Source organism: Mizuhopecten yessoensis, unplaced genomic scaffold, assembly GCF_002113885.1.
Source record: "Mizuhopecten yessoensis strain PY_sf001 unplaced genomic scaffold, ASM211388v2 scaffold10621, whole genome shotgun sequence".
Lineage (NCBI taxonomy): Eukaryota > Metazoa > Mollusca > Bivalvia > Pectinida > Pectinidae > Mizuhopecten > Mizuhopecten yessoensis.
Genome location: NW_018408638.1, coordinates 62,721 through 87,778, shown reverse-complemented (window position 1 = coordinate 87,778; position 25,058 = coordinate 62,721). Strand labels below are relative to the sequence as shown.

Below are 25,058 nucleotides of genomic sequence, written 5' to 3'. Positions count from 1 at the left end.
TAGTTACTCTGAGCTCTATATCATCAACAGACTTCACGAAATTAAATTCATTGAGCTACATTGTACATTGTGCACGTCCTGATTGGATGATACTTAAATCGGCTACGCATTCACAATTTATATTATTGCAATAGATCTTGCTAGAACAAGTCAAAAATCAACTGTACAGCAGGTATCAAGTCACCATTAACTACTCGTAATTTACATGTCCTAGTTAGTATCTACTATATCCACAAACGGCATCCATATCATGGAACCAAAGTATGTATTGATCGCATCTGCTATCGACTTGAAACATTGTGGAATATCACCTTTAAAGTATTTGTTGTGAGCAATGTGATAGTCTTAGAAAATTTGTCAACAGTGATTCAAAATGAAAAACGTCCCTCTCAAAATCGATGTGCTAACAGTGGCATGTCTTAGGTAAAAGTTAGTGAATTGTGTGTGTTACATGGGATCTATTTACTTCTTGAGGATTTAAAGGGCCTGTTTCCAGTAATGTTATNATTTGAATCAGAGAAGGGGCCGTTTTGGAAACCGGCCCTTTGCTATAGAGTACAAAAATATTGAAGCTGTAGACCTCCATCAACCCGATCAAACCTCCGTAGACCTCCACCAACCCAACCAAGTCTCCCCCTGCCGTAGACCTTCATCAATCCGATCGAACCTCCGTAGACCTCCACAAACCCGACCAAGTCTCCCCCTGCCGTAGACCTTCATCAACCAGACCAAACCTGCAATAGTCCTCCATCAACCCGACCAAACCTGTCCCTGCCGTAGACCTCCATCAACCCGACCGAACCTGCCCCTGCCGTAGACATCCATCAACCCGATCAAACCTCCGTACACCTCCACCAACCCAACCAAGTCTCCCCCTGCCGTAGACCTTCATCAACCAGACCAAACCTGCAATAGTCCTCCATCAACCCGACCAAACCTGCCCCTGCGTAGACCTCCATCAATCCGATCAAACCTGCCGTAGTCCTCCATCAACCCGACCAAGTCGGCCCTGTCATAGTCCTCCATCAACCAGACCAAACCTGCAATAGTCCTCCATCAACCCGACCAAGTCGGCCCCTGCCGTAGACCTCCATCAACCCGATCAAGTCTGCCCTGTCGTAGTCTTTCATCAACCCGACCAAGTCTGCCCTTGCTGTAGACCTCCATCAACCCGACCAAGTCTGCCCCTGCCGTGGACCTTCACCAACCTGACAAAGTCTCCCCATATCGTAGACCTCCACCAACCCGACCAAACCTTCCGTAGACCTCCATCAATCCGACCAAACCTGCCGTCAGCCCGACCAAACCAGCCACAGTCCTCCATCAACCCGATCAAACCTCCTGGTATACACATCACGTGTACACGGCATTCGTTGTAACATGCCGGTATACTAATCACTTGTATTCGGCAGTCGTTGTAACATGCTGGTATACACATCACGTGTACACGGTAGTCGTTGTCACATGCTGGTATACACATCACGTGTACACAGCATTTGTTGTAACATGCTGGTATACACATTACGTGAACACGGCAGTCGTTTTATCATGCTGGTATACACATCACGTGTACCCAGCAGTCGTTGTAACATGCCGGTATACACATCACGTATACACGGCAGTCGTTGTATCATGCTGGTATACACATCACGTTTACTCGGCAGTCGTTGTAACATGCCGTNTGTCAAAGAGTTGTCAAATCTAGGTAAATATTTATATCTAGCCACTAAGCGGCGAAATTGATTAATTAGCTACACGTATTTATAATTTTTGTGCTTTTGTATTATGTTCTTTGTTTAGTTTGCACTTGTATGCTTATAGTCACTCTCCTATAACATATATACATGTACAATATATCATGATTACTTTGTACCTATAAGTCTTAAGACTTTTGGTGAATAAAGAACTTGAACTTGAACTTGAACTTGATATACATCACGTGTATACGGCAGTCGTTTTATCATGCTGGTATACACATCACGTCTACACGGCAGTCGTTGTATCATGCTGGTATACACATCACGTGTATTCGGCAGTCGTTGTAACATGCTGGTATACACATCACGTGTACACGGCAGTCGTTGTGACATGCCGGTATACACATCACGTGTACACGGCAGTCGTTGTAACACGCCGGTATACACATCCCGTGTACACGGCAGTCGTTGCAACATGCCGATATACACATCACTTGTACACAGCAGTCGTTGTAACATGCCGATATACACATCCCTTGTACACAGCAGTCGTTGTAACATGCCGGTATACTCATCACGTGTACACGGCAGTCGTTGTAACATGCTGGTATAGGCACCACGTGTCTACGGCAGTCGTTGTAACATGCTGGTATAAACATCACGAGTATACGGCAGTCGTTGTAATATGCCGGTATACACATCACGTGTACACAGCAGTCGATGTAACATGCTGGTACACACATCACGTGTACACGGCAGTCGTTGTAACATGCTGGTATAGGCATCACGGGTATACGGCAGTCGTTGTAACATGCTGGTATAAACATCACGAGTATACGGCAGTCGTTGTAATATGCCGGTATACACATCACGTGTTCACACTAAGCGTTGTAACATGCTGGTATAGACATCACGTGTACACAGTAGTCGATGTAACATGCTGGTACACACATCACGTGAACACGGCAGTCGTTTTATCATGCCGGTATATACATCACGTGTATACGGCAGTCGTTTTATCATGCTGGTATACACATCACGTCTAAACGGCAGTCGTTGTATCATGCTGGTATACACATCACGTGTACACGGCAGTCGTTGCAACCTGCCGATATACACATCACTTGTACACGGAAGTCGTTGTATCATCCCGGTATACACATCACGTGTACACGGCAGTCGTTGTATCATGCTGGTACACACATCACGGGAGCACGGCAGTAGTTTTATCATGCTGGTATACACATCACGTCTACACGTCAGTCGTTGTATCATGCTGGTATACACATCACGTGTACACGGCAGTCCCTGTAACATGCTCGTATAAACATCGCGTGTATTCGGCAGTCGTTGTAACATGCTGGTATACCCATCACGTGTACACGGCAGTCGTTGTAACATGCTGGTATAGACATCACGTGTACACAGTAGTCGATGTAACATGCTGGTACACACATCACGTGAACACGGCAGTCGTTTTATCATGCCGGTATATACATCACGTGTATACGGCAGTCGTTTTATCATGCTGGTATACACATCACGTCTAAACGGCAGTCGTTGTATCATGCTGGTATACACATCACGTGTATTCGGCAGTCGTTGTACCATGCTGGTATACACATCACGTGTACACGGCAGTCGTTGCAACCTGCCGATATACACATCACTTGTACACGGAAGTCGTTGTATCATCCCGGTATACACATCACGTTTACACGGCAGTCGTTGTAACATGCCGGTATACACATCACGTGTACCCAGCAGTCGTTGTAACATGCTGGTATACACATCATGTGTTCACGGCAGTCGTTGCAACATGCCGGTATACACATCACTTGTACACAGCAGTCGTTGTATCATGCCGGTATACACATCACGTGTACACAGTAGTCGTTGTAAAATGCCGGTGTGCACATAAACGTATATACTTTGATGCGGTATGTGAATGATGATAGACCGATCCAATGATATGTATATCTTTGTTCAACAACACAGTAATAGATGACAATGCCCCATTACTCACGTAAACATTCCAAATCATCAATCATGCAATAAAATAACAGACGTAGATTATTGTTGATGATTGGGAATGTTTACGTGAGTACTGGGGCCTTGTCATCTATTACTGTGTCATCACAAGATAGCTGTCTACACGCGTTTGTGCGCTTGCAATACATAATGCATTATTTAATACTTGCATAGGAAGATACCATTAATACATATCTGAATGAGTGTAGGTCTGATTATAAAAATGCGACCTTGAGATAATTCACTTTTGATAGAATTCATTTGGATAATTCTAATCTGACCCTTTTTATGTTTATCCTTTCCAAAACTGCTTATCAGAATCACGGAAAAATAAAGTTATAAAAGTGTCGGAATAACTTTTACTGTTGTTTGAACTTATTTTTATAATTCTATATCTACCGTGTTTCACTCATCATGTAAAAAATCACTTTGATATGGTCTAAGGTGATGTGACCTCAGTATGAGTTCACACTTTCCTTATATGACGTAAGCTATTGCTAAAGTGTCATCTGTAGACACCGTCACCAAACGGTCATGGCGGTTGTATGTCCCCATCATCGTCATACGATCTTGGCGATAGTGTGTCCCCATCATCTGTAGACACCGTCCTCATACAGTCTTGGCGATAGTGTGTCCCCATCATCTGAAGACACCGTCCTCATACAGTCTTGGCGGTTGTGTGTCCCCTTCATCTGTAAACACCGTCCTCAAACGGTCTTGGCGATTGTGTGTCCCCATCGTCTGTAGACACCGTTGTCATATGGTTTTGGCGGTTGAGTGTCCCCGTCGTCTGTAGACACCGTTGTCATATGGTTTTGGCGGTTGAGTGTCCCCATCATCTGTAGACACCGTTGTCATATGGTTTTGGCGATAGTGTGTCCCCATCATCTGTAGACACCGTCCTCATACAGTCTTGGCGATAGTGTGTCCCCATCATCTGTAGACACCGTCTTTATACGGTCTTGGCGGTTGTGTATCCCCTGCATCTGTAGAAACCGTCGTCATACGATCTTGGCAGCTGTGGGGCCTCATCATCTGAAGACACCGTCGTCATACGATCTTGGCAGCTGTGTGTCCCCATCATCTGTAGACACCGTCTTCATAAGTTCTTGGCAGTTGTGTGGCCCCATCATCTGTAGACACCGTCTTCATACGATCTTGGCAGTTGTGTGGCCCCATCATCTGTAGACACCGTCGTCAAACGGCCTTGAAAGTTGTGTGGCCCCATTATCTGTAGACATTGTCGTCAAATGGCATTGGAAGCTGTGTGGCCCCGTCATCTGTAGACACCGTCGTCACTCGAAGTAAGCTGTTGCGGAGATATTAAATCCCATTCAGTCAGATGACATTTATGTCGTAAGTCGACAACTCGATGGCAGAAATATGCCACCATACGTAATATCATTTGTGAAAGATATCAGAGAAAATTGCAGCACATTTTTATATTATAGGTTCAAAATAGAACACGAAGCAGTACATAATGTTTAGAATTTAGTAGTCAATTGTGGAATAAACAAAAGCGAGAACATTATTAAACACGACTTATCTCCCTTTACAGTATTAAACACGACTGGTGTCACTTTACAGTATTAAACACGACTGGTCTCCCTTTACAGTATTAAACACGACTTGTGTCACTTTACAGTATTTAACACGACTGGTGTCGCTTTACAGTATTAAACACGACTTATCTTCCTTTACAGTATTTAACACGACTGGTGTCCCTTTACAGTATTAAACACGACTTATCTTCCTTAACAGTATTTAACACAACTGGTCTCCCTTTACATTATTAAACACGACTGGTCTTCCTTTACATTATTAAATACGACTGGTCTCCCTTTACAGTATTAAACACAACTGGTCTCCCTTTACATTATTAAACACGACTTATCTCCCTTTACATTATTAAACACGACTGGTCTCCCTTTACATTATTAAACACGACTGGTGTCCCTTTACACTATTAAACACGACTGGTCTCTCTTTACATTATTAAACACGACTGGTGTACCTTTACAGTATTAAACACGACTTATCTTCCTTTACAGTATTTAACACGAATGGTGTCCCTTTACACTTTTAAACACGACTGGTCTCCCTTTACAGTATTAAACACGACTGATCCCCTTAACATTATTAAACACGACTGGTGTCACTTTACAGTATTAAACACAACTGGTCTCCCTTTACAGTATCAAACACGACTGGTCTCCCTTTACAGTATTAAACACAACTGGTCTCCCTTTATATATTAAACACGACTGGTCTTCCTTTACATTATTAACTACGACTGGTCTCCCTTTACAGTATTAAACACGACTGGTCTCCCTTTACATTATTAAACACGACTTATCTCCCTTTACATTATTAAACACGACTGGTGTCACTTTACAGTATTAAACACGACTGGTCTCACTTTACATTATTAAACACGGCTTATCTCTCTTTACGTTATTAAACACGACTGGTCTCCCTTTACAGTATTAAACACGACTGGTCTCCCTTTACAGTATTAAACACGACTGATCGCCCTTTAGAGTATTTAACACGAATGATCTCCCTTTACAGTATTAAACACGACTGATCCTCCTTTACAGTATTGAATAGGACTGATCGCCCTTTACAGTATTAAACACGACTGGTCTTCCTTTACAGTATTAAACACGATTGGTCTCCCTTTACAGTATTAAACACGACTGGTCGCCCTTTACAGTATTAAACACGACTGGTCTTCCTTTACAGTATTGAACAATACTGGTCTCCCTTTACAGTATTAAACACGACTGATCGCCCTTTAGAGTATTTAACACGACTGATCTCCCTTTACAGTATTAAACACGACTGATCTTCCTTTACAGTATTGAATAGGACTGATCGCCCTTTACAGTATTAAACACGACTGGTCTTCCTTTACATTATTAAACACGACTGGTCTCCCTTTACAGTATTAAACACGACTGATCACTGTTCTCCTTTTACATAGTTAAATCCCAAGAATTAGGTTTGTACAATAAAAATGGGTCTATGTGATGCAGAGTTATTGCAAAACCAGCGTTATCTGAAGTATTCAGACAGTACACGATGATCAACGGTGGGCCGATACAGTCGATGTGCCCTATCCGTGACACACTGTTCTTGTTCTATTTACGAAGCAATCATCTGTACAAGGGACCCCGTTCGACTATAAGATGTCCTCCCGCCAGTAGCAGTTTTCGGTCGTCTGCTGCTGAAAGTTGGGGTAATGATGGTACGGGTAGGACGTGCAGATTTTGGTCGCCTTGACAACATTGAAGAAAAGTCGTATGCCTCGTCACGTGTTACAACGAACCGCCGAACGTGTTGGTGTCCGTCAGGGTGAATATTTGCGTTTGGAGGGAGATGACATGGCTTTGACTTGATGAACACTGTTCCTCCCGGTTTAGGAACCTTGACATCAAATGAAGAATCGTCCTGTAAAGAGTGAGGAAGATAGAAATATAACGCGTTTCATTTAAATAGGCCAATGAGATGGTGTCTGTTGTACGTTTTTGAAGTTTAACTTAAATAAAACATTGATGGAAGGATTCGTGATTTCTGTCTTCCTCTGCCACATGTCACGTTGTCTCAAATAGCACCGTTTTGTTTCAACAACCAACAATATTTTTCGCGCTGGTTATGTATATACATATACTTAACCGTGATAATAGTGGAAACCAATGCGACAAGTGCATACATCACGTACTTACCTCTTTCTCGTCGCGGATGCTGAACCTCCTCAGAGGAGCAACTTGTGGTGCAACCTTGACTGGTTTGTTCTCTCCGTCGGAGCAGAAGTGTTTGATCCGGTCTTCGAGATTACAAAGATTTCTTTCGCTCGTTTCCCAGTCAAAATAATCCTCGTCGAAGGGTTCCATGGCTGTCAAAGCACTTGTTGAACTGCCCCCATTTCTCATGCTCGTTTTATTAATTTCGCTGACGGCCATAGCAGAACAAATCACTTTAGACCGTGCTTCCGTTTTCTCCTTCTGTACCAGATCTATCTGTTCCAGCACATCCGACACGACACCGTTTGGTTCATCCCTTGTTGGTGACCCCACGGCTTCCTCTTCTGCATTGTTACACTCGGTAAGGTGGAATATCCCGGCTGTATGTGGTCTAGAGGTGGGCGACTGACTAAATTCTCTATGTATACCGAGTGCTGTACGGGGCCGCAAGCTGGTATGGGATACTTGTGGGTAATCCCACGCCGATTGCGTAGTCCGGAGAAGATCGTTCTCCGCTCTCATACTTTTCAGCTGTTTCATACTTCGCGGCACCTTTCTACGAGGTCGATAATCATACAGTCTATTTTCCACCTTACTGACATGTCCCTTCAGTTTCATTTCATTTATCTCTATCATTTTTGCACGTTTTTCGGATTTTATCCGATAGTACAAGGAATTTGGCACGCACGGTTCAATGAGGGGCGCTTTGTCCTTTAGGAAGAACTGAATCAGCTGTTCCATGGCCACTGATTTGGATCGATCTATTTTAGCTTTACAATTGTTCTCGTCCTTAGACGGTAATTTTTCCTGTAACTTTTTCTGGAGTATATCTAACAGTGGTACTTGAGATCCCTTTCCTGAGCTGGCTCTACACATAACCTTCTGTAGGGCGGTCTTACACAGTTTACGGATGGTGTGTATGTTTTTCTTGGCTATCAACCTGTCGTAGTTCTTTGTGTCTAGTACCATCACTGTCGTGTTCTCGGTACAGTTGACCGTACAGGTGCTCCTCTCTAGCTCCATCACCATCTCAATGTCGCCTAAAAGTAGACAAGGTATTCTTATAAATATTGTAGATGTTATTTGTGCTTAATAATTTAAGCTGGTAACATAGTTGCCTCTAAATTACTGTCTGATTTGAATCATGGAAAAATACATACGCAATATTATAATATATGTAGACGCTGATGTTATGCGTGTTGGTGCTATCTCTGGCTTCCTTGCACTCGACAGTGTTACTATTTTCCTGGTGATTTCGGTTGGTTATACTCGATACTGTGATAAGATTCGTCAGACAAGATTCTGTGACAAGACTTGCTCGTGTACCTAGGATTGCGTCAGACAAGATTCTGTGACAAGACTTGCTCGTGTACCTGGGATTGCGTCAGACAAGATTCTGTGACAAGACTTGCTCGTGTACCTGGGATTGCGTCAGACAAGATTCTGTGACAAGACTTGCTCGGGTACCTAGGATTGCGTCAGACAAGATTCTGTGACAAGACTTGCTCGTGTACCTGGGATTGCGTCAGACAAGATTCTGTGACAAGACTTGCTCGTGTACCTGGGATTGCGTCAGACAAGATTCTGTGACAAGACTTGCTCGTGTACCTAGGATTGCGTCAGACAAGATTCTGTGACAAGACTTTTACCGATAATGTGACTCGCCTACCTATGACGTCATTAGATTCGATACAACACAGCTCCACCGTACGGCTCATCACCCTCTTCTCGGCCGCCGCGTACCCCTCCTTCCGGCGTATCTGTATGTGATGCTGAGTGAAGTTCCGATCTAGTTTCTTTACGATTTTGTTATATGAATTTCTAATAGAAGAGAAAATAAAAGAATGCGTTATTGAGTTATAGCAAGAAGTCGATACTTTACGAATATCAAATTGTTGATACATATGAAAATGGGTTCATACTTGATTATAATTAGCCTGGTTTGCATATTCACACTGCAGACCTGCATATACATTGAAGAGAAACTAGGCACGTTATTTGTTACTAAAATGAAATAATTTCTATTCTTTAATACATTGATGCAGTATCTTCAAAATACTTTCCATGAGGTTAAACGAATCGCCACTTTCCTGTTATTGCTTATATTGTCGTTAAGTGTTTTGTTTTTCAAGCTCCATATGTACCAGTTTATCAATTACAAAAGTTCAACTTAGAACACTTATTTTGTATTCCGTTAAAGAATGAGTGTTGTGTGGATGTATTCTAAACGACATTGCCTTAGTAAACTACAAATATGTACACAGAGCTATCGATGATCAACCCAAAATAACAACGTTTGTTTTCCCTCGTTCCCACGGGTGTTCACAGGGGTAATCCGGATGTGAATCTATAAACATACAGTTTGTGACAGTAGTAATAAAAAATGTATCTGAAGTTCTAAACAAACTCAGAAAAGAGACAAGTACGAAGTTTGCAAAATAATGTGACAAAATGTAGAAGAAATGGATCCCACACATTAGAGATTGATTTTTCTGATTACGGACATTTCAAGCATTATTTTGTTTCCTTGCTAGGTCACATAATAGTACAATATGTAAATCAATGTCTCCCATTAAGTTTTGTGCATCACAATGACACCCGATCGATTGTTATATCACCTGGGACGCGTGTTGTCCTCATTCTATAGGGTGGATGTACCTTCCAGTGTAGGAATCACATGATTTACCTACACCTCCAAACGTACAGTCAATATAATCGGACACAATCATTGTCTTCTAGAAAATCAAATGAACCACACAATATGGCGACAATGACAAGTGACACTTTTTGGGTTAGTTGTTAGCTTATTTCGGGCTCGTACTTTGTCGGAAAATGACATGTTTTTCATCATTCCAACATCTGTCTTTTAGATTTTCTGTTACAGATGCTATTATCGGTAATGGGTCATTCATAAATTCCTTGATACTACCAAACTAGCTGTAACGTTACATTTCTTTGTATAATGAACTCCTAAGAATAGGTGAAATTAAGCGGAAGCCCGTCTATAAGAGGGCTTACATTTATATATTATATGAAACACAGAACAGCTGTGGTGCTCTGGCTTCCGCTTGATATCGGGGTATTTGCAAACCAGCAGGATATGTACTTATCGTATATGTTTGGTATTTGTGAAGAAATTAGCACGCTAATAGTAAGTAAACGAGCACGGCACCTTACAGTGTACATGTATGGTCGATAAACTCCAAGTGTCGCTATTTGAAACCGTGTGATCGAATAGCACATCTGATTCAAATTAACACCATTTTCAATTAATAGGGTTCTTATCAGAATTTGAATGTTTGTATAAGTGTAGACAAACACGACAAGGGTGTGATGTACTTAACCAGTCGGTACGTTCTCTTTTATGTTCCTCCGTACCCAAGTAAGTAATGAAGTAGGAACAGCAGCGCGCGCCACGTTTCTAAGTAACATGACAATAATTATACATTTTAATTGGTACTTACAGGTGTCTTGATATGTGATCTGTAATACCTATACTTTTTACATACAATTTGGTGACCGTCTTTTGTTGGTGTTTTATTGAATGTACGTATGCCCTTAAAACAGAATACTGATTAAATATTTTAATTGCTTTATAGTAATGTTGTGATTACAGATCAGGAAATCCGTGTAAGGTAAAGGCCAATACACTGTAACCTATGACCTGTGTTTGACAACCAGCTTATACCTGTATACACACACTACCCTCTGTTATGTTTGTGATGCTACGGTAGTTTACTTTCCAAGTATCGTGTTTACTTTCAGAGAACCACTCATATTCCGAACTTAGATAACTGTGAGCTACTCGGTTAGAAATGTCCTCGTTCGTGGAAAGTAACGACGGAACAATTTTACTTTGTTTTGGTTCAATGAACTCCATGTTAATGACATGCTATGGCTAACAAATAAGAAAATACTGACCAAAACACATGGCTTGTGATAAACACATGGCTTGTGATAACTGTAACTCTTCATCTGTTCTTACTTAGTAACACGACACTTCAGGAAACTATTTTCAATTCATCCATATTACCATTTTTTCTTCATATCGCACAAACTTCGTCCTTAATTAAGATTTACAGAGTTGAGCGACGATTTAATGTTTGACAAGCTCTTATCTGTATTTATAAGTATGCTCTAGGAGTACATACATGTACCATTGAACAGCTCGATCAACAAAACGAGGTGGGTGAAGTATTGGATTAAAGAAGCGATAATTTGTATATGAAATATCAAAGTGGCGTTATTAACATTAAAAAATAGAGATATTTGAAGAAAGAGAAATGTCAATGTAATAGATACTAGTCATGGAACGTGCAGACAAAACAGGGTAACGTAAATACCTAATTTAAAACTTTATGAGTGAGAGAGTTCAATAATTAACCAAATAAACGAATGAAATATATATTGCTTCAATCAGGTACTCATTGAAATTGTATTACATATTAAACCGTTAAGAAAATATTAATGAAAGGCACATGTATATCAAAGCGTCAGAACAGCATCACAACACAAGAATAATATGCAAATGTAGAATGCAATATACGACAACGAATAAGGACAATATATACTGAAGCGTCAATGAATAAGGACAATATATACTGAAGCGTCAACGCACAAGGACAATATATACTGAAGCGTCAACGCACAAAGACAATATATACTGAAGCGTCAACGCACAAGGACAATATATACTGAAGCGTCAACGCACAAGGACAATATATACTGAAGCGTCAACAAATAAGGACAATATATACTGAAGCGTCAACAAATAAGGACAATATATACAGAAGCGTCAACGCACAAGGACAATATATATTGAAGCGTCAACAAATAAGGACAATATATACTGAAGCGTCAACGCACAAGGACAATATATACTGAAGCGTCAACGCACAAGGACAATATATACTGAAGCGTCAACGCACAAGGACAATATATACTGAAGCGTCAACAAATAAGGACAATATATACTGAAGCGTCAACAAATAAGGACAATATATACAGAAGCGTCAACGCACAAGGACAATATATATTGAAGCGTCAACAAATAAGGACAATATATACAGAAGCGTCAACGCACAAGGACAATATATACTGAAGCGTCAACGCACAAGGACAATATATACTGAAGCGTCAACGCACAAGGACAATATATACTGAAGCGTCAACAAATAAGGACAATATATACTGAAGCGTCAACAAATAAGGACAATATATACAGAAGCGTCAACGCACAAGGACAATATATATTGAAGCGTCAACAAATAAGGACAATATATACAGAAGCGTCAACGTACAAGGACAATATATACTGAAGCGTCAACGCACAAAGACAATATATACTGAAGCGTCAACGCACAAGGACAATATATACTGAAGCGTCAACGCACAAGGACAATATATACTGAAGCGTCAACAAATAAGGACAATATATACTGAAGCGTCAACAAATAAGGACAATATATACAGAAGCGTCAACGCACAAGGACAATATATATTGAAGCGTCAACAAATAAGGACAATATATACAGAAGCGTCAACGCACAAGGACAATATATACTGCAGCGTCAACGCACAAGGACAATACATGTATACAGAATACTGAGGCGTCAACGCACAAATACAAAAAATACTGAAGCGTCAACGAATAAGTACTGTACCATATATCTAATTGCGACACGATCAATGACAATGTATACTACAGTAGCAACACTCAGGGATAATGTAACCACAACCTAACACACCAAGACATAGTCTATCTTAGTTCAGTCAATACACTAAGATGAAAATACTGCAGCGGCAACACACAGGCAAAATTACCACCGAAATAACAAATCTCAATAACAAAAGGACGAAGTCTCAGCCGCCAAGAAACGACCTTAGACGCCGTGAAAACATGTCATCATTATAAACTCTGAAATATCAAAGACTAGGTCATAATGACAACAACAAAATTCTACTGCCTAGATTTAAACGCCTTAGGTTGACCCCTATCTGACTAGAGTATTAATTGCTAAGCACGATGCATGTATCCAGGAGGTTCAATACGTTACCACAGAGTCTAATGTAGTATATGAAGTTCCTTACGTAACCACAGAGTCTGGGGTGGTAGATGAAGTTCCTTACGTAACCACAGAGTCTGGGGTGGTAGATGAAGTTCCTTACTTAACCACAGAGTCTGGGGTAGTTAATGCTGTTCATTACTTTACCACAGAGTCTGGGGTAGTAGATGAACTTCCTTACGTAATCACAGGGTCTGGGGTAGTAGATGAAGTTCCTTACTTAAACACAGAGTCTGGGGTAGTAGATGAAGTTCCTTACTTAACCACAGAGTCTGGGGAAGTAGATGAAGTTCCTTACTTAACCCCAGAGTCTGGGGTAGTAGATGAAGTTCCTTACTTAACCACAGAATCTGGGGTAGTAGATGAAGTTCCATACTTAACCACATAGTCTGGGGTAGTAGATGAAGTTTCTTACTTAACCACAGAGTCTGGGGTAGTAGATGAAGTTCATTACTTAACCACAGAGTCTGAGGTAGTAGATGAAGTTCATTACCTAACCACAAAGTCTGGGGTAGAAGATGAAGTTCCTTACTTAACCACAGAGCCTGGGGTAGTAGATGAAGTTTCTTACTTAACCACAGAGTCTGGGGCAGTAGATGAAGTTCCATACTTAACCACATAGTCTGGGGTAGGAGATGAAGTTCCTTACTTAACCACAGAGTCTGGGGAAGTAGATGAAGTTCCTTACTTAACCCCAGAGTCTGGGTTAGTAGATGAAGTTCCTTACTTAACCACAGAGTCTGGGGTAGTAGATGAAGTTCATTACGTAAACACAGAGTCGTGGGTAGTAGATGAAGTTCCATACTTAACCACATAGTCTGGGGTAGTAGATGAAGTTCCTTACTTAACCACAGAGTCTGGGGTAGTAGATGAAGTTTCTTACTTAACCACATAGTCTGGGGTAGTAGATGAAGTTCCTTATTTAACCACAGAGTATGGGGTGGTAGATGAGGTTCATTACTTAACCACAGAGTCTGAGGTAGTAGATGAACTGTGGTCTACTACTCCAGCTCCACAAAAAGAGGATGACTGGTATGTTACTACTGAGAAAAGGAAAGCTAGTAATTTTGAAATTTACGTTTATCAAAACGTTTGATCGTGAGTTGACCAATATTGTGATATGTTAGGTAAATGGAATGATTTGAAGCTGAAAATCAGTGTATAGTGTATTTAAGTAAGAGCTCCTTCAGAACATTATTGTTGAAATTTAGTTTGTTATGACGAGCCACCCATTGAAACTCACCTTCCTATTTCCTTGGCGATTGGATTTATTTCTTGTTTCGTCAACAATGGGAACTGGCCGTTGTGGTGGGACGGATTCACGGTAACCTTTGCTTGACCACTGTAGTAAAAAAACACGTGAGTTAATTGTATGTATACCTCTATTTATTATTGAATATGACAGGTGGACTTCATTAAATATAAACAAAAGTAGTATAATCACATTATCTTACACTGCAGCTCATACAAACATATCGAGTGTACTTTGACAAACACTGCGGGACGAGCAAGCAGGATTGACAAACACACTGCGGGACGAGCGAGCAGGATTGACAAACACTGCGGGACGAGCGAGCAGGATTGACAAACACTGCGGGACGAGCGAGCAGGATTGACAAACACTGCGGGATGAGCAAGCAGGATTGACAGACACACTGCGGGATGAGCAAGCAGGATTGACAAACACACTGCGGGACGAGCGAGCAGGATTGACAAACACACTGTGGGACGAGCGAGCAGGATTGACAAACACTGCGGGACAAGCGAGCAGGATTGACAAACACACTGCGTGATGAGCAAGCAGGATTGGTGAACACACTGCGGGACGAGCGAGCAGGATTGACAGACACACTGCGGGACTAGCATGCAGGATTGACAAACACACTGCGGGATGAGCGAGCAGGATTGGCAAACACACTGCGGGACGAGCAAGCAGGATTGACAGACACACTGCGGGACGAGCGAGCAGGATTGACAAACACTGCGGGATGAGCAAGCAGGATTGACAGACACACTGCGGGACGAGCAAGCAGGATTAACAAACACATTGCGGGACCAGCAAGCAGGATTGACAAACACACTGCGGGACGAGCGAGCAGGCTTGACAGACACACTGCGGGATGAGCGAGCAGGATTGACGAACACTGCGGGACGAGCGAGCAGGATTGACAGACACACTGCGGGACGAGCAAGCAGGATTGACAGACACACTGCGGGATGAGCGAGCAGGATTGACGAACACTGCGGGACGAGCGAGCAGGATTGTCAAACACACTGCGGGACGAGCGAGCAGGATTGACAGACACACTGCGGGACTAGCAAGCAGGATTGACAAACACACTGCGGGACGAGCAAGCAGGATTCAGAAGAGCTCTGTCATGTTGTTATCCCGTAACATCATCGTACAGAAAATAGAACGGCAAACTGACATGTATCTTTACTTCATGGGTTTTGAAAGGTCTTTCGACTGTACATCGGAAGAGGATATAAGTGCTTTAGTATTCTATTATTTACCAGCAAAGATAATATACAGGCAAACGATGAGAAATTATCCTGTCTAAGGATCGTTTTAACAACAACAAAAACGACAGGAAGAACAGGCGAGGAGATAACAACAAGAGTCCACTTAACTCGTCATGTGTGTGCCATCATAAAAAACTCAGTATTGAATTCCTTGCAGATTTCCAACAAAACCAAACTGTGAATCGTTAAAAACAATCTGATTACCTTCCTCTTCTATTGATCACAATGTTGGAAACTACGGAACACGCTGTTATGCTGCTATGGCGAATTGTGATATCATACTTTTGTTTGTTTCTGTTTTACGTCATTTTAACAGCTATTGTCATTTAAGGACGTGCCAGGTTTTTGTGGTGGAGTAAAGCCTGAGTTCCCGGAGAAAAACCATCGACCTACGGCCAGTACCTCGCGACTGCCCCACGTAGGCCTCGAACCCGCGACCCAGTGGTGGATGGCTAGTGGTAGCAGAATGTCAGACGCCTTAACCACTTGGCAACCGCGGCCACCAGACAACCAGCTGCGACCCTTTTCTGTGCAGTGATTTGACATGCACTAATGAAAGAGCAATATGTCACTTTTAGAGAGGAAATCTACTGGACAACTGATGGAAGAGCAATATGTCACTTTTAGAGAGGAAATCTACTGGACAACTGATGGAAGAGCAATATGTCACTTTTAGAGAGGAAATCTACTGGACAACTGATGGAAGAGCAATATGTCACTTTTAGAGAGGAAATCTACTGGACAACTGATGGAAGAGCAATATGTCACTTTTAGAGAGGAAATCTACTGGACAACTGATGGAAGAGCAATATGTCACTTTTAGAGAGGAAATCTACTGGACAACTGATGGAAGAGCAATATGTCACTTTTAGAGAGGAAATCTACTGGACAACTGATGGAAGAGCAATATGTCACTTTTAGAGAGGAAATCTACTGGACAACTGATGGAAGAGCAATATGTCACTTTTAGAGAGGAAATCTACTGGACAACTGATGGAAGGAGTAAACGAGGAAGGCCAAAGGCAGCAGCTGAGAAAAAACTGAAACATATCGGGTTCACGTGGAAAACAGTAGAACTGAACGCAAAGGGTCGGGTTTGATGGAGAAAGTGTGTGGTTGCCTTACGCGGTGTGTGGTCGGTGTGTGGTAGGGTTTGATGGAGAAAGTGTGTGGTTGCCCTATGCGCCAAATGGCACGAAGAGAATGTCAGTTAGTACATATTCCTACATTTAGTTGTGTCATTGCAGTGTGCCAGTATACTTACCCCAGCAGGAGTACAAGTACATAAGCCGACTCCCCCTGTCTTACAATGGTACCACCAAAGGGATACTTACCTCAGCAGGAACACCAGTCCGCAGGCCGAATCCCCTTGTCTAACAATGGTACTGCCAAATGGATAATGCTCTTTCCTTATACTCATTTCTAAAAGACGTTTGAACTTTGGAGACCAATTATGAAAGAACGGACTCTCGTTGATGAAATCCTTCTTTTCTTCATATTCTTTTTCTTGTTTTGCCTGCAATTAGATAATTGTTAATCGATTCTATTTGTTTACCCTCTGTATCATTGAGTAAAGTATCGTTGTTTTATAGGACGCCACTGCTCTGTACAATTAACTAAGACGAGTTAATGTAACAGACTTGTCGTAAGTGCTATCCACAAGATGTACAGGTGTATATTGATCTACCGAGACATATTAATACCTTACCTTGACTGATCGGTTGAAGAGTTCTCGGCTAATAACCAGTAGATCGGTTTCCTCGTCTGCTATAATGGTGGCGTTTCTCACAGAGTCCTCACTCATCAAGGCCACCTCTCCGAAACTGTTACTGCCCTCTGTATTAAATATGACAGGTAAAACTTGTTTTGAAAAACCGTATTGTAGTTATAAACATGCTGCTTTATATAATTTCATCTATTTTATAACTTGCGTAAGATAACACCTTTTCCTACACAGTACGATGATAACTTGTCTGCCACAATTTTTCATTAACGTGACGGTTTTAATCAAAACGATTTTTTCTCTTTTCTGCTGCTGAATACATTATCTCATAGATGACTTCAATCACACAAAAGATTTTTTTTATTTTCCTTTTGCTGATCCGAGGGGTTTTCAAATTTGGTAAAACCCGAGGCTTTGCCGATGGTTTTGCCAGATTTTAAAATCCCGATGGTGAAATGTCCATATACTACATCCTTGGGCACGACACGTCATTGTTGAGCCATTGTGACGCCACGTCACGTGAAATCGGATGTAAGATAGACATTCCCTACACCCCTTTCTTACACTGGACAGCTCTATCTTACACACCGGGAAATGAGAGAATAAACTGTACTACACCTATATCTTACGTACAAGGAACCCTTCATTTAGGCCATATTACCAAACCCTTTACTCTGTATGGCAGTCAGCTTTCTATATATACACATCGCTTTTATTCATTTGTATTGCAAGAAAAGTCTAAGCCTTACTTCATGGGCTGTTCTGCCTATGCTTCATTTGTAACATATCGTTTTGTTTTAAATAATATATATATATATATATATGTGTAGTTAAACATCTGTTTTTTGTATTCAAAGTCTTGCCACATTTCACAATATCTCACGTCAAATACGTCTTTGATAGATTTGTTTTCCCTTTAAAGGGATTTTTATTTTTTTATAGATCACCAACAATAAAGCTACAATAACTTTTTACATGGACTTTATATCATAAGAACAGAGCACCGTTTTCATTGTCATGTTCCAGTACTATCAAATGTGAAGCTTTGAATCTCGACAATCAAATGATCGATGGTTTGTGTTTGTGTTATGCAACCAGCCTTTATTGTACGTGTAAATGTTACATCGACCAGGATATAGAGGCCATCACAAGTGGATGTCAGCCGTGTTACACGACAGAAATTAAACCTACACCAAAGTAACATTCGTCAAACTAACACTCCTTCAAAAGCGGATAACCTTTTCTTAAACACTTGCTTTATTGTCAGTGATGAGACTTCTCTTCTGATCAAGAACGAACTGTGCAAAAAATAGTCAAGTAGGTCGTGTTTGTTTTAACAATAATTTGTAAAGGATAGGTGACTTTTGAATACCGATATTGATTTGAACAATAAAACGGTGGTACTATAGCCGTATCTAATGTGGAATCGGAAATAAAATATCACATCAACAATGCACCCTGTTTATACATAAAGATACAAATAGAAAACATAATTACCTCATTACCCGAGGAGAAACCAAAACAATTATTACACAATATCAGGACCTGAGAAACATCAATGAAAGGAAAACAGCATCAAAACCCCATAAGACACTAAAACCAAAGTGTAGACATCATCAGGAACAAAGGTGACACCAAACCAAAAGGAAGACGAACAACAAGAACCGAATAGACACAAAACAAAGGCGAGTGAACAACATAAAGTGAAAAACGCCAAACAATATGAACAACAAGAACTGAAAAAGTACAAAAATAAAACAAAAACAATAACCTCAACTGATAGGACAACGAAAACAAGAGAAATGGCAACAAACAGAACTGAGGAGACACAAAATAATAGAAAAGAACAACAGCACGATCTAAGGAGACACAAAACAAAAGGAGGAACAAAACACAATCTAAGTAGACACCAAAACAAAAGGGGGAACAAAACACGAACTAAGGAGACACCAAAACAAAAGGAGGAACAAAACACGAACTAAGGAGACACCAAACAAAAGGACGAACAAAACACGAACTAAGGAGACACCAAACACAGGGACGAACAAAACACGATCTAAGTAGACACCAAAACAAAAGGGGGAACAAAACACGAACTAAGTACACACCAAAACAAAAGGGGGAACAAAACAAGAACTAAGGAGACACCAAACAAAAGGACGAACAAAACACGAACTAAGGAGACACCAAACACAGGGACGAACAAAACACGAACTAAGTAGACACCAAAACGAAAGGAGGAACAAAACACTAACTAAGGAGACACCAAACAAAAGGACGAACAAAACACGAACTAAGGAGACACAAAAACAAAAGGAGGAATAAAACACGAATTAAGGAGACACTAAACAAAAGGAGGAATAAAACACGAATTAAGGAGACACTAAACAAAAGGAGGAATAAAACACGAATTAAGGAGACACTAAACAAAAGGAGGAAAAAAACACGAACTAAGGAGACACCAAACAAAAGGACGAACAAAACACGAACTAAGGAGACTCTAAACAAAAGGAGGAACAAAACAAAACACGATCTAAGGAGACACTAAAACAAAAGGAGGAACAAAACACTAACTAAGGAGACACCAAACAAAAGGAGGAATAAAACACGAACTAAGGAGACACAAAAACAAAAGGAGGAATAAAACACGAACTAAGGAGACACCAAACACAGGGACGAACAAAACACGATCTAAGTAGACACCAAATAAAAAGCAGGAACAAAACACAATCTAAGTAGACACAAAAACAAAAGAGGGAACAAAACACGAACTAAGGAGACTCCAAACACAGGGACGAACAAAACACGAACTAAGTAGACACAAAAACAAAAGGAGGAACAACAACTGATAGGACAACGAAAACAAGAGAAATGACAACAAACAGAACTGAGGAGACACAAAATAATAGAAAAGAACAACAGCACGATCTAAGTAGACACCAAACAAAAGGGGGAACAAAACACGAACTAAGTACACACCAAAACAAAAGGGGGAACAAAACACGAACTAAGGAGACTCTAAACAAAAGGAGGAACAAAACACGAACTAAGGAGACACCAAACACAGGGACGAACAAAACACGAACTAAGTAGACACAAAAACAAAAGAAGGAACAAAACACGAACTAAGTAGACACAAAAACAAAAGAAGGAACAAAACACGAACTAAGTAGACACCAAAACAGAAGGAGGAACAAAACACTAACTAAGGAGACACCAAACAAAAGGACGAACAAAACACGAACTAAGGAGACTCTAAACAAAAGGAGGAACAAAACAAAACACGATCTAAGGAGACACTAAACAAAAGGAGGAACATAACACGATCTAAGGAGACACCAAAACAAAAAGAGGAACAAAACACGAACTAAGGAGACTCCAAACACAGGGACGAACAAAACACGATCTAAGTAGACACCAAATAAAAAGCAGGAACAAAACACAATCTAAGTAGACACAAAAACAAAAGGGGGAACAAAACACGAACTAAGGAGACTCTAAACAAAAGGAGGAACAAAACAAAACACGATCTAAGGAGACACCAAACAAAAGGGGGACCAACTCACGAACTAAGTAGACACCAAATCAAAAGGAGGAACAAAACACGAACTAAGTTAAGTAGACACCAAAACAAAAGGAGGAACAAAACACTAACTAAGGAGACACTGAACAAAAGGAGGAACAAAACACGATCTAAGGAGACACCAAAACAAAAGGAGGAATAAAACACGATCTAAGGAGACACCAAACAAAAGGAAAATCATCACGATCTACAACAGGCTTAATAAACATAATAATACTGACCATAGTGCATGATGAATTTTCCAAATTTCGATCGATCTAAGGGCTTCTTTTCATCTGTATTCTCTTCCTCTTCTTGTGAACTGTCATCGTTGTCATCTGTCTTTTCGTCGTCTTTTCCCTTTTTCTGCATGTCGGGTGTTGCTGATTGTTGCTCGTCGTCAACTTTGATGGGAGTGATATAAACTGACGTTTTCCCCGTCAACATGATGTAAAAGCTGTGGAAGACAAAACACCGTGTTAAATGAACAGTATGATGTTTGTCCGGCGGCAGTAAACCTCAAGTAGACCCCGTCTACTATAGATCTGTGTACCTGTATTAAATCAGTGTTTGTATACACCATATACTTACAGTAGAACAATGGTTTTGATCGATTAACGAAATGTTTCAATACGGTAATCTGGCCGAGGACGTGACGGCGAGGCTAGCGATAGAGACAGTGACAATGGAACAGTGACACACTCAATGGCTTTGTCAATAACGAATAGGTCGGCTCTTGGTAAATGTTGTTCTTTCCCAAGTTAATGTTTCATCTTGTTTTTGTATTGTTAATCACAGCAGTAGTCCCATTCATTTTACCTTTTATACGGTATTATGTTTCTTACTGTATATATAATAACAATACCTTTTCATCAAATTATGTTTTCCTTTCAGAATGACGACGGGTTACATCTCATGGTCTACATAGAATGTCAATATCGCTGTTATCCTTTCACAAATAGGAATTCAAAATGGCATTGGACTTAAAACGGGAGAATTCGATGTGAGGATAATAAATTGTGATGTTAAAGGTATAGCAAACTGTATGATTATTGTCATTGGTGAATAAAAGAAAATAGGTAGTGAATAACTTATCGTTCTCTTTTCTCTAATCGCTCAGGACTACCGATTCGTTCCTGTACATATTTTGTATGTATGCTACCATTGATCGACCTACCCTCTCCTATCTGAATGACCAACATGAACCTTCTCTCCACACCCGGATCAAATTCCGATTTAACAAAAGGCATTTCGCCCCTTCTGGTCTCGAATCTCCACTAGCATCAACATGCTATCCTAAAAGTCCCTCTTACATGGTTCGTCCCTCCACATCCGGTCCGGGGTCCCCTGTGGTAAGACCCTATTATATTATCAACTTCTGGCCAAAGTTCCCTGTAGCATGACCCTATCATCCACTATGGTCTCAAGTTTCTCAAACAGTACCCGTCTCCCAAATCTGGTGACAGTTCCCTGTAACATAACTCTATCATCCACTACAATCTCCAGTTTCCCAAAACAGTACCTGTCTCTCCAAATCTGGTCTAAGTTCCCTGTTATTTAACCCCTTTTACTATATCCGTTCATAAGACTCCTTTAACATGACCCTTGTTTCTTCCAGTCTCTCCTTCCCCCGGTCCTACGTGACCCTGTTACCTGTCGCCCAGCTCCCCTTGTCCCCGGTCCTACGTGCCCCTGTTGCCTGTCGCCAAGCTCCCCTTGCCATCGGTCCTACGTGACCCTGTTACCTGTCGCCAAGCTCCCATTGCCTCCGGTCCTACGTGACCCTGTTACCTGTCGCCCAGCTCCCATTGCCTCCGGTCCTACGTGATCCTGTTACCTGTCGCCCAGCTTCCCTTGCCCCCGGTCCTACGTGCCCCTGTACCCTGCCCCCAGCTCCCCTTGCCATCGGTCCTACGTGACCCTGTTACCTGTCTCCCAGCTCCCCTTGTCCCCGGTCCTAGGTGACCCTGTTACCTGTCGCCCAGCTCCCCTTGTCCCCGGTCCTACGTGACCTGTTACCTGTCGCCCAGCTCCCCTTGGGTGATGATCAGGTCGTCACGGTTCGCCTTCTGGTACGCACAGTTCCTCATGACGTCAGTTAGGATAGCTGAAAATCAAAAGAATACCGTCGTTAAGATGTTTCAATACATGTTGTAACCTTTAATTGAGAAACATCATTATGGCAATCACTAATATATTAATCATGTAATCATTGTAAGTATATTTATGTTATAGGTTTTTAGTTTAAAACATGTGTTGAGCGAATTGGGAGGAATCTGCGTGTGACAGCATTGTTTAAGTTTGGGTTTGAGGGTATTCAAACATTCACGTGTTACAACATTGTTTAAGTTTGGGTGTGAGGGTATTCAAACATTCACGTGTGACAACATTGTTTAAGTTTGGGTGTGAGGGTATTCAAACATTCACGTGTGACAACATTGTTTAAGTTTGGGTGTGAGGGTATTCAAACATTCACGTGTGACAACATTGTTTAAGTTTGGGTGTGAGGGTATTCAAACATTCACGTGTGACAACATTGTTTAAGTTTGGGTGTGAGGGTATTCAAACATTCACGTGTGACAACATTGTTTAAGTTTGGGTGTGAGGGTATTCAAACATTCACGTGTGACAACATTGTTTAAGTTTGGGTGTGAGGGTATTCAAACATTCACGTGTGACAACATTGTTTAAGTTTGGGTGTGAGGGTATTCAAACATTCACGTGTGACAACATTGTGAAAATTAAATTGTGACAGTATTATATATCGACACGGCAGATGAAAGAAACTTTTATCACTAATTCATACGTTTAACATGGTATAAAGAAATCATGGTACCACATGTACAACTAACGTTTATCTGAAGTACCGGTGTGACTAATATTGATTACAAGTAACAAACATCATCTAAACGGTTTTATTGCAGCATTTAAAACTACGCTAGCTAAACATTTAACACAAGGTCTATTCTTGACACACATTATCACTACGTGCTTGTTCGCGTTGTCCTCAGCCAGGGTCTATTGTTGTTATGTTTCAAGTGATTCATAATTCACTTGTATGGACAACACTTTGTATGGAGTGCTCTTCATTTCATAGATTGTAAACATTCATTCTGGCAACTTATTTGTTATCGAGATCTTACACAAACACGAATTATAAATCTTAACTTTTACTTTAACAAATGTCTTTCCACTTTAGTAAATGTCATTCAACTTTCAGAACAATGCTATTGCAATGCCTTAAACGTATACATAAATGAATCATGGAACATTTTTCCTGTGCTCTTTGTCCTTTATTACGAAATAAACTTTCCACCTATCGTCTTTCAAATAAACACGTTTCACCCATTTTATAGAACTCTGATAGTTACACAGATATCAATATGGCATATAACAACAGGTAAACAACAATAAATGTTATCAAGTTAAACAATACAGTGAGCGGGCCTACTTTCACCTGTTCTGCCGACATGTTATCAATTTAAACAATACAGTGAGCGGGCCTACTTTCCTCAGTTCTGCCGACATGTTATCAATTTAACCCATACAGTGAGCGGGCCTACTAGCATCTGTTCTGCCGACATGTTATCAAATTAAACCATACAGTGAGCGGGCCTACTTTTTTCAGTTCTGCCGACATGTTATCAAGTTAAACCATACAGTGAGCGGGCCTACTTTCACCTGTTCTGTCGACATGTTATCAAGTTAAAC

General features: G+C 41.0%; 1 protein-coding gene across 1 annotated transcript in view; it reads right to left on the bottom strand.

The window, feature by feature from the left end:
- Positions 1-5,173: 5,173 nt before the first annotated feature.
- Positions 5,174-25,058, bottom strand: part of LOC110461434 — a 31,631-nt gene continuing 11,746 nt past the window's right edge. The window contains exons 2-9 of the mRNA XM_021514879.1: positions 23,367-23,454; positions 21,590-21,804; positions 17,771-17,898; positions 17,397-17,578; positions 14,783-14,881; positions 9,144-9,295; positions 7,457-8,514; positions 5,174-7,181 (exon numbers count right to left, since the gene is read on the bottom strand). Coding sequence (XP_021370554.1) covers positions 6,876-7,181; positions 7,457-8,514; positions 9,144-9,295; positions 14,783-14,881; positions 17,397-17,578; positions 17,771-17,898; positions 21,590-21,804; positions 23,367-23,454 — 2,228 coding nt within the window. The 3' untranslated portion in view covers positions 5,174-6,875. The remainder of the gene's footprint in view (positions 7,182-7,456; positions 8,515-9,143; positions 9,296-14,782; positions 14,882-17,396; positions 17,579-17,770; positions 17,899-21,589; positions 21,805-23,366; positions 23,455-25,058) is intronic.